At 32.3% G+C, this 10,329-nt stretch overlaps 3 protein-coding genes across 4 annotated transcripts in view; 1 reads left to right on the top strand and 2 right to left on the bottom strand.

Moving 5' to 3' along the window:
- Positions 1-1,043: 1,043 nt before the first annotated feature.
- On the top strand, positions 1,044-2,191 carry LOC119833561 (ribose-5-phosphate isomerase). Its single transcript, XM_038357622.1, has one exon. The coding sequence runs from the start codon at positions 1,333-1,335 to the stop codon at positions 2,125-2,127; it is 795 nt and encodes a 264-aa protein (XP_038213550.1). The 5' UTR covers positions 1,044-1,332; the 3' UTR covers positions 2,128-2,191.
- A 309-nt stretch (positions 2,192-2,500) lies between these two features.
- LOC119833595 (caltractin-like) lies at positions 2,501-4,394 on the bottom strand. Its single transcript, XM_038357667.1, has 3 exons — positions 4,141-4,394; positions 3,687-4,053; positions 2,501-2,939 (listed from the first exon to the last, which is right to left on the bottom strand). Exons 1-3 carry the CDS (start codon positions 4,141-4,143, stop codon positions 2,776-2,778), a joined length of 534 nt encoding a protein of 177 aa, XP_038213595.1. The 5' UTR covers positions 4,144-4,394; the 3' UTR covers positions 2,501-2,775.
- Positions 4,395-5,697: 1,303 nt separating this feature from the next.
- The window catches only part of LOC119833354 (sterol regulatory element-binding protein 1), a 10,761-nt gene continuing 6,129 nt past the window's right edge, over positions 5,698-10,329 (bottom strand). The window contains exons 12-16 of one of the 2 annotated variants that reach the window (XM_038357340.1): positions 9,432-9,531; positions 9,116-9,193; positions 7,466-7,612; positions 6,524-6,659; positions 5,698-5,987 (exon numbers count right to left, since the gene is read on the bottom strand). In XM_038357340.1, the coding sequence (XP_038213268.1) occupies positions 5,770-5,987; positions 6,524-6,659; positions 7,466-7,612; positions 9,116-9,193; positions 9,432-9,531 (679 nt within the window). In that variant the 3' untranslated portion in view covers positions 5,698-5,769. The remainder of the gene's footprint in view (positions 5,988-6,523; positions 6,660-7,465; positions 7,613-9,115; positions 9,194-9,431; positions 9,532-10,329) is intronic. The other variant, XM_038357341.1, reaches the window with a different exon arrangement.

The raw sequence follows: 10,329 nt of genomic DNA, 5'->3' as shown, positions 1-10,329 counted from the left end.
GTGAAGACATTTATATCTAAATTTAAGAGTAACTAATGGAAAATAACAAACGAATTTCTTTGAGAGAAAAGTACTCCATATAATTAACCACATTTTAAAAAATTAGGAAACCTAATAAAAAATTTAATGTGATATAAAAACAGGAACATACTTATTGTTGTGTAAACTCTAACTGTCATGTTAAAGTTCACACATGTTACTTAATATTCAGTTTAAAGCAAAACCTATTGTCGTCAAAATTTGATTGTTTGAGATAGAAGCAAAATCTTCCAGTAAATCATAAAAAATAGGACAAACCGAAAAAATCCTTTATCTTAAGAATTTGTTAATGTCATAACAGTAATTGTACTGTGTTAATTGTTGCTATTGAGCAATAAGAAACCAAAATCATATTATTTACTTATTCCAGCAAGTACTAACTAGTTTTATATGTAATATAATACTTAATATCAAAGTATTACCATAGAATACTAATATATCACTTTTTACATTGTTTTACGAGAAGAGAGCTTTCATGACGATTTATTAACGAAAATAGATACAGTTGTATAATTAAAGATCAATTTTTTTAATGAAATGTCTATGACTTGGTACTATTTGTTATCATAAACAGTGATGTCACGTCAAGCGCTCCAAAATAACAAGTGTTTAAACTTTTTAAGTGTGGTTTTTAGAATATTTTTATTAATTATATAGCCTCAAAAGCATTAAGCATAAAGCGTTGTAAACTAACAGATAAAAGATAAAAAAAATTATAGATATTCCCTATTCGTGCTGAACCGTGCTCGACTCCCACACTAATAAATTAAATAAATGTTAAAGTTTGAAATTTTATACGAAAAGTCTTATGGTGAGCCTTTTAGGAAGGGACTTCTGTCCTGTTTACATACAATGTCCATAATACGTACTTAATCAGCTGTAGTCTGTAATAAGTTCGTTGAATAGATGACAGTATAGTATAGTATTACGTACTACCACAGATAACATAATACTACACTAATAGCACAACGTTGCATAGTAGTATACTCTGTGGTACATACTATTCATGTTTAATATTAGATTATACACTGTGCGCATTGTGTAATATATTAGTAGTAGTTGCTTATACCTACTACAGTACAAAAGAGTAGTATAAATTATAATACTACGGTTTACGTCTCTGTACTATTCTCTGACTCTGACTTCTGAGTACCCGTATTATATTACTCTTTGCTTCTGAGTCTCTGGAGCTAACGTTAGGTGGCTACACTGTAGTGTATAAAACAAGTAGGTACCTAGGTATATATATATTTATAGGTCTAAAATTATCACCATCTAATATTAGATGTACGAATGTTATCACGTCTTTTACTAAGAGAATTACGCCATTACTTTATTAAAAGAAGATACGTAACAATAAATCATAACAATAAAACAAGAAAAATGTCGCTTGAACAAGCTAAACAAGTGGCGGCTTATCGTGCTGTCGATGAATTCGTAAAAAGTGACTGTATTTTTGGCGTAGGAAGTGGTTCCACTGTAGTTTATGCAGTACAGCGTCTAGCAGAAAGAGTTGAAACAGAAAATTTAAAAGTAGTTTGCATTCCAACCTCATTTCAAGCGAAACAATTAATCATAAAACATAACCTAACCCTAGGAGAACTCGAAACTAATTCCGTTATTGATGTTACTATCGATGGAGCTGATGAAGTTGATGCAAATATGACATTGATAAAAGGAGGAGGGGGCTGTTTACTCCAGGAAAAAATTGTTGCCTCTTGCTCTAAGAAACTTATTATTATAGCAGATTATACAAAAGATTCTCAGAAATTAGGAGACAGGTATAAAAAAGGAATACCAATTGAAGTTATTCCCATGGCCTATGTGCCAATAAAAAACAAAATTATTGGAATGTTTGGTGGTGAAATAAAATTACGTAGCGCAATTGCTAAAGCAGGGCCGGTAGTAACAGACAATGGTAACTTTTTATTGGATTGGATGTTTACAAACCAAGACATGGACTGGGAGAAAGTTAGCTCTATAATTAAAATGATTCCTGGTGTGGTTGAAATTGGACTGTTTGTTAATATGTGTCAAAAAGCATATTTTGGACAACCAGAAGGCACAGTTGTTGAACGAACTGTATAATGTTCCTAGAAATATAATATCTAAGTGAATCTCTTTTTTATAATATAACTTTTATATTTGTTAATTTTATTTTTTAAATCTCCCTTATATATATAAATAAATGAATCATGAATGTGAGCAAGCCAATTCTCTACAAAATAGGCAGCAACATCCCCCGAGGGGAGACACAACTCCAGATTCTTAAATGGGAATGTGCTTTTGGTACAGAGAAATGTGTAATAATATTATATTTTCTCAATTTTGAAATAAGTCTTAATTTCAATTTGGTTAGATGTAAGCTAAATCAAAAGACTTAAATTATTTTACAGATTAAAAAATATTTATTTCCTTATGTATACTTTTCATGTTTTGCATAAAAATAACTTACAATAAAAAAAATTCAAGAAATTATTTAATATTAAGTAGTAGGTAGATTGCATGTATAATGAAAAACTAATGATAACATCATGTACATTTTTAAAATAAATGCTGACATTAAAATTACTTAAAATAAAAACAGTCTTCCGTAATGCCAAAAGTTATCAATAAAATAATAATACCAAATCCGATTTCTGATGATCTTTTTAACTCTGGACTTGTTATCAATATTTATCATGTGTGCTTTATATTCCGTTGTGTGCTTATACCATATGAATATGATAAGATTGTCTAGTAGAGACTCGTTTTTTTCATAATACGCAAGAATTCTTCTTGATTTATTTCACCATCACCATCTCTGTCTGCTTCATCTATCATTTCATGTAATTCCTCATCTGTCAAATTTTCTCCCAATTCTTTTGCAACTCGCTTAAGATTTTTGAAAGATATTTTACCTGTAAAAAATTTATTGAATTTATTCTTCTGTAAATTTTACTGTACATCTGGGATTCTTAAACTATGGGTTTGCGTAACACTAGTAGGTCCCAAAATAATATTGAGTAGACCCTGTAAAATGTCTCACTAAACCGATGGCATGGATGGGATGCAGACAAGTTTTCACCTTTTATATGGTTCACATTCAAATGAAATACAGCAATAAATTTGACATAGTATAAACTAACTTCGATTATAAGTAACTTGAGTTTGGGTTTACGTCAAAATTGTAAGATAGGAATTATCTTCTCAATAAAATGACTTGGTTTAGGTAGAAGGTACTTCATGTAATATAATTAAGTAAAAATAATTATTTCATGTTGACAATGGTAAATTTTTCAAAGGTGCATCTCCAGTTTGTAACCTTGAATTATATGGGTCATAGTGAGGACAACTTAGGGAGCCACTGTTGTGGATTTTTATGTAGAAAATAGATTATTGAAGTTAACTAGGTACATTTACTTCACTAAATTTTACTCATTTTGCTTAAGGTTATAAAATAATAGGAAACTTTTTCTCAAATCCACAAAAAGAAGTATTCAAAGATACACAAAAATCATAAAAATTGGTGAAATCCTTTCAGCAAAGTTTGGTTTCACATGCTGACAAGATTTAATTCTGTTAGATTATTTTATTATAACTACTTTACGAGATTAGAGTATACTGGTTAAAACTGTAGTCTACAATTTAATACATGTTTTTTTTACCTGTTTCATCATCATCAAACAGTTTAAATGCTTTCATTATTTCTTCTTTTGTATCTTTTTCAGCCATTTTTACAGTCATTAATTCAAGGAAATCTTCAAATGATACCTTTCCATCGCCCTTGTCAATTTCGGCAATCATTTTTTTTATTTCCTCCTTTTTTGGTTCAAAACCTAATGCCCGAATGGCCACTTTCAATTCCTTGGTGTCTATCTTTCCAGTATTTTCCGTATCAAATAAATCAAAAGCTTCCTTTATATCTCTGTTTTGCTCTTCTGATAATTCAAATCTAGGACCAGATTTCTTTCGCACAGCAGTGGGATTGTTAGCGTTAACTTGTTTTTTTGTTCCATTGTTTACTACCGTTGCCTAATGATAAATAAAAAAGCGAATTAATTCCCAAAACAAACACCACTAAGGAATAATAACTTAGTTATACTTCATGAATGTTCCTACCATTTTTTGTGTATGTCAAATTTATTAATATCAAATAGAATATTCTTTTTATCGATTCGATAATATTTATTGATTGAAAACGAATTTAATATGTTTAAATTCTAACACAAAATCAACATAAATATCTTGGAAACTTTATAGTTTTTATAGATTATAAAATCGATATTTCGTAAATAACAGACTTCAACAATAGTCAACGATTGACATTGACATAAAAGTCAAGTCTACATAGCGCAAAATCGAATTATCGAAAAAGACTCATCAAATGGGTCTTGCCAAAGAGTAGTATAATAATACGGGTCTAGCTGTACAACTTTGTACCCTTCCCGAGTTTCTCTTCACTTGCGTGAAAACGTTGTGGAAGTACATTTGCAAATGTCTTCATACACGGTTTGCTTTTCACGGATGTGAGTGACCCGATTTAGAAAGTGGATTACTGAATTCAATTACTTTCAATTTCTGTATTAATAATAAATAGCATTCTATCTCCCTATAAAAACGTGTAGACGCTACACTTAAATAGTAGAGGAGACAGCTGTAGTAGATCAAATTTTAACCATCTAATAACCTAATCTCTGGAAACCTTTTAGTTAAGTTATGTATAACGCGACTCTTTTTTGGTAGATATAGTTTTCTTCTTAACTTTTAAGCATTCAATGTTACTAAAACCAAATTTAAGTTAGTATTAAAAATATATTGTAACGTTAATTGGTAAATATAATACCAACACTAAATATTGCAATACATTTCGGTTTGTCGATACATTAGTAATTGGTCAAATCCGCAGTGTCATTTTTTTACCTACAAATGGTACACTACAAACTTGGGTTGTAGGTGGTTATAAGGAACCGGCTCCCGTTAAATAAATAATTTAAAAAAAAAGGTTCTGGCAATACTATTTTATTTCTAGACTCATAGAGTTGAAGCCAAAGAGTAGTATAATAATACGGATTGAACCATTGGGCATTGAGTTTTATAAAACCTAAGTTTATATTTACTTTATAGCGCCTACACGGTATTTTTTTTTCGAGTACTTATTTAATTTAAAGTCTCACACAAATTAGAGATGCGTCGAATCACGAATGTTCGTTCGATTTTAAGGCTAAATATTTTTTAAAAATTTTAATTAATTCCGTTCGTGTTGTGTGTCAAAATCTAATCTAAAGAAGTCTCGAACATACAAACATACAACAAAAAAATACCTTTGTGAAGCTACTCGGCGTGTTAATGTCAGGGTAAAACTTTCCTAAGAACTTCGACTTCTTCGGTAAATAATATTGTTTACACAAAAAAAAATGTAACTGAATCAAATTTTGTTATAGCATATTGAGTATCAATAGTTACTAAATCCTTTAATATTACAATAACTAGCTTTTCGCCCGCGTGGTTCACGATTTTTTTGTACTTCAAAGTTTAGTTTATTTTGTTATGACTAACACGCGTATGTTTTTTTTTTTAGAAAAAGTCCTATTGAACTTCTATTTAATTTATCCAGTTTGCACTATTTATTAAGAAACATATTTATTTTATTGTGTTCAATTATAACAAAAATCAATATTCAATATTTATCGAAATTATTTATTCTGTATTCAAATTTTAGTACAAAATAATATGTTAAACTAAAGTCGTTCAGGGCGCGGATGGTAACGTTCCAACGGACTTCATTAGATGATAGCAATGTGGTAGGCGACTCCTGTGTCCAATTTTCTGTAAGGTGGCAGCTGCTTGTGCTAGCATTCCCGCACGCTCTCCCGGCGCTGCCAACACCGCTGGCGGCAAATGTTTACAGGCCATATATAAAGCTACCGCTCTTTCACCCTCGCCGCCTCCGCTTTCGAGTGCTCTTTCTGAAAAAGAGACAGATATCTAAAATTTTTTTTCTATTAGTAGAGCAAAATCAGTTTAATTCTACCAAACACTGTCTACAAAACAATTCCACTAAAAATTATGATCCTAAGAACAATAAATATAAATCCGTTTGTGATATAAAATATAAGTACAACACACAAAATAATATTTCTTAGGAATTCTTATATCTCATAGCTTAAATGAGAATAAATTATTGGTTTAGTGGACATAACATTGGATTAGAGTTTTATTTTACAAAACTAATATATTATTATGGATAAAAAAAAAAAAAATGACCGCCTCCTTGGTACAGTGGTTAACGCGTGAACTTAGAACCGAGGGTTCCTGGGTCCGATTCCCGGTGGGGACGCAAAAAAAAAACGTCTCGGTCTGGCAGGATATAGAAGGCTGATCACCTATTTGTCCATAAAAAAAAAATCGATCAGTGAAACAGATGTACATCATCGGCCCCATACCCCAGTAGGGGATACGGGACTTCACTTAGATATGAAAGCTAATCTTCTAGCTATATTACCTTTTCCACATATAATTGAAGATCTGTTTAACCTCGGTCTAAGACTTCCGTCAAGTAGTTGCTGCGTGCGTTTTGGTGCGGCGCCCGCCATCATACGACATACAGCCGATTGTAAAAATACCCGGGATGTCACCCACTTAAAAAAAACGATAACATACATTTCAATGAAACGTTCTCAGTTCTGGACCATGTAGCATTAGAGCTAAGCTTTAACTAAAATACGCAGAAAAATTTATATAAGATTCTAATTTTATTTTGGAATATAACGCTATAAACTCGTTACGTATCGGGATATAAGAGATGTTCCAAGTTTGAATCCTAATATCCTGTATCCTAATATCCTGTATCTCAGCATGGGCTGATGATGATGATGAAATTTGAACCGATTTCAAATAAGTTTATTTAATATTAAAGGTGACTGCGAGTATTCTTAAAATGTTTTGATGCACATCGGTTCCGCCGTTAGAAGATCATCAGCAGATCTGAATCCTAATATCCTGTATCTCAGCATGGGCTGATGATGATGATGAAATTTGAACCGATTTCAAATAAGTTTATTTAATATTAAAGGTGACTGCGAGTGTTCTTAAAATGTTTTGATGCACCTCGGTTGTGCCGTTAGAAGATCATCAGCAGTTTGATAGTTGAACGGGAGATCTCACTGACTTTCTTATTTCACAAATACAAGTACTAGTTAAAGAATATCAAATATGAAACATGAACTTGTAAATTCAAGATGTGGTCTTATTAAATTTTATATTACGAGTGGCGATATGCATAATAAGCACATGTGTGCTTGTGTTACTACCTATGTTAAAAGTAGAAGGAATTACATTCAGTATATTTCACTTTCTTCTATGTATGATCTTAAACACACACACAAACACACGCGCACACACGCACACACACACACACACACAAATGCCCTCTCCACTCCGTTACCGGCAGCGTCTGCGACAGGCGGCGCAGCGAGTGCAGGTCGCGCTGGAACGCCTTGAGCTGCGCGGGCGGCGCGGGCCCGCCGCCGCCCGCCTCCCACACGCCCGCGCGCACCTCCAGCACCCAGTCGCAGCACAGCACTTGCATCAGCTGCGACACGTGCATTGTATACATTATACAATTAAACGAACTCACCTGAAGTGAAGTTCTATTGTGATAATACGACAGGCTTGGTCTCGATATACTTGATGCGAGGATACGTAGTTCATTAGACCATCTTGGACCAAGCCTGGAGTATAGTTATGAAACCATTTATATCACTCAAAAAAAAGTACCCACGATCACGGCAGGGCTGGGCGAACCGCTGGTTTTACATACAACTCTATTACACAATAAATTTTACAAAATTGTACGTGGTTTACTGGTTCCCAAGCTCGGTACGGATACAATTTTTTTTAAGTCAGGTTTAGGTTAGGTTATTACATTACATTATGATTATATGCATACATGAGCATAACAAACACAGCCTTGAATTGGATACAATTGCGGGAACATGAGTTATGTATGAGTTCCCTATATTAAGTTGTAGTAGTTTAACATGCAAGATAACATAGCTTATAGAACAAAGTTCAAACATAAAAACAAATAACAATTGACACAAGAAAATACACGTTTCAAACAACAAGGAATAAAACGCAAAAAAAAATATTAATAACAATTGCTATTAATTCTACATACAACTAAAATGGTTTTACAATGACAATTGGTAAATAATAATATTTTCAAGTGGCAGGTAATTAAACCAATGGCTAGTATATAAAAGACATAACTTTCTTCAAGATATCTCAAAGCTCAAGATATCTTTTTACACTATGAAGTAAACAAAATTTCGTAATAAAAAAGCTCTCTCAACTGAGATTTATACCGCAATCAACTCTCTGAAAGTAAGTTTGGACACTACCGTATAAATTAATTGCATTAAAAAGAGCACTTTTATCCTGGCATTTTTAATATCATCCTTCTTATAAACCAAAGAAGTATTCAATATAACATAGTACATAGTAGTTTTTTATTATAATAAATTCAGACCAAATAACCACTTGAGAGTCAATTCTGTTAATGAAATTTGCGACCAAATGTATCTTAAACTAATTCATGTGATCTATTTACTAATTGATCTAAGAATAAAAAAAAACAAAAGTTATTAATATATATAATAATAATCTACAAAGCGTAACACAGTAAATAAAAAAATAATAGACGTAAGCTTCATCCATGCGACGATTTGAACAGCCGCGAGATTTGCTTTGTAGTAATATTGCACAAAATAAAACAAACAAGTGCAATGCAACTACAATGCACTCCCGAGACAGTAATGCTGCTTGTCTCCAAAGGTATGCTGATAGAGACCGTGCTAATTTGACTAAAATAAAAATAAATTGCAATAAACATGACAAAACAAAATACAAATTAAAAAGCAGAATCTATGTAAGGCTAGGATAAAACAAAAACATAAAATTTATGTTATAGTATTTATGCTAGCTCGCGAAGTCGAATATATTATCTAGGTGAGGTAGCTAATTCATTTATTTTTTGTTTAATTATAATGTTTCTAGTAATACTAATACATAATAGAAAATAAAAATTACTTACCAACATAAGTTGTGTGGGTTTCTTGCAGCAATAATATGCCAACGAATCAGCTAACCTGGCTCCCGCGATTTCGCATACCTTTGAATAGAAACCATAGAAACCATTTATAGTACTAGACAACTTAAAATAGCCCAGGATATTTAACAGGTTTATTAAATTAATAACATGAAGGTTTGTTTGTACGCGCTAATCTCAGGAACTACTGAAAACAAAAAAAAATGCTGGATATGTACGGCGAAGCCGGACCGGCCCACTAGTATGAATAAGTTTTCGATAAATAAAGAAATTATGAGTATAGAAAATCAATTACAATTACCTTAAGTATTGTCTCAGAGGTCTTCTTGATAGAACGTTCATCTCGACACTGCGCCAAGCTCAGGAGACCGCGCCGACTTTTGTACGCCATGTGGAGCGCTCTACAAAGCGACAGCACAATAGATATATTTTATGTTTATACAACGTAAGACAATAGTTATTAATACAATAAGTATAAACATTACGGTCGTGTTTTATAAACACGAAACCAATTAGAATTTCTAACTCATCGGCGAGGTGAGAAATGTCTCAGTTGTTATTTTAATGTGGGCCGATAGTAGGCTCCAGTTCTAATTACTGATTGACTATGATTTCCGAATATAAACACGCTTTTAATATAAAACTAAAGAGATAAGCATCTGATTGAGATTGAGCATTTATTGGTATAAAAAAAAAGATATAAGATTTTGTGGCAAGGTAAATTGAAATTATTCGGCTCCTTTATGTTTCATTATTGAGTGTGATTTATTATTATCTATGGTATGGTAAGTCATATTCCGATTAACAAATGTGGTCAATTTCTGAATTAATAACTACACACAATGGATTCCAATCAGTCAGTCACTTGAAACTCTTCTTATCTTAATGATAATATGTCAGGCTCTTAGTATGATGGCTATTATGTGAGAAATATTACTTTCGTCCGATCGCCCGTAAACGAAATTTATTACTGAGATACTGAGATACTGAGCCCGTTCCTGTGGCCGAAGCAAAGATTGATGCAGCCAATTTCCACTGAGAAGGCCACAAGCATGCTTAAAGTCTTTTAAATATCACAAAGGCGTAAGGCTTATAAAGGGGGTTTCGAGGCTTACAAATATCAAACGGTTATGTTTTGTATTGTATTATTTGTAACGATAATTATTTCACAGCAACAAATTTTAATTGACATTTTAGGA

This window comes from Zerene cesonia, chromosome 17 (assembly GCF_012273895.1).
Source record: "Zerene cesonia ecotype Mississippi chromosome 17, Zerene_cesonia_1.1, whole genome shotgun sequence".
Lineage (NCBI taxonomy): Eukaryota > Metazoa > Arthropoda > Insecta > Lepidoptera > Pieridae > Zerene > Zerene cesonia.
Note: the sequence above shows the minus strand (reverse complement) of the source record. Positions and strands in the feature narration are given on the sequence as shown.

What these genes read in the sequence shown, in the direction of transcription:
- LOC119833595 (XM_038357667.1), bottom strand. An exon ending in GTTTGATGATGATGAAACAG is followed by an intron (nt 2,940 to 3,686) that starts GTAAAAAAAACA and finishes AATTTTTTACAG; the next exon opens with GTAAAATATCTTTCAAAAAT.
- LOC119833561 (XM_038357622.1), top strand. Translation starts at nt 1,333, where the DNA reads ATGTTATCACGTCTTTTACTAAGAGAATTACGCCATTACTTTATTAAA.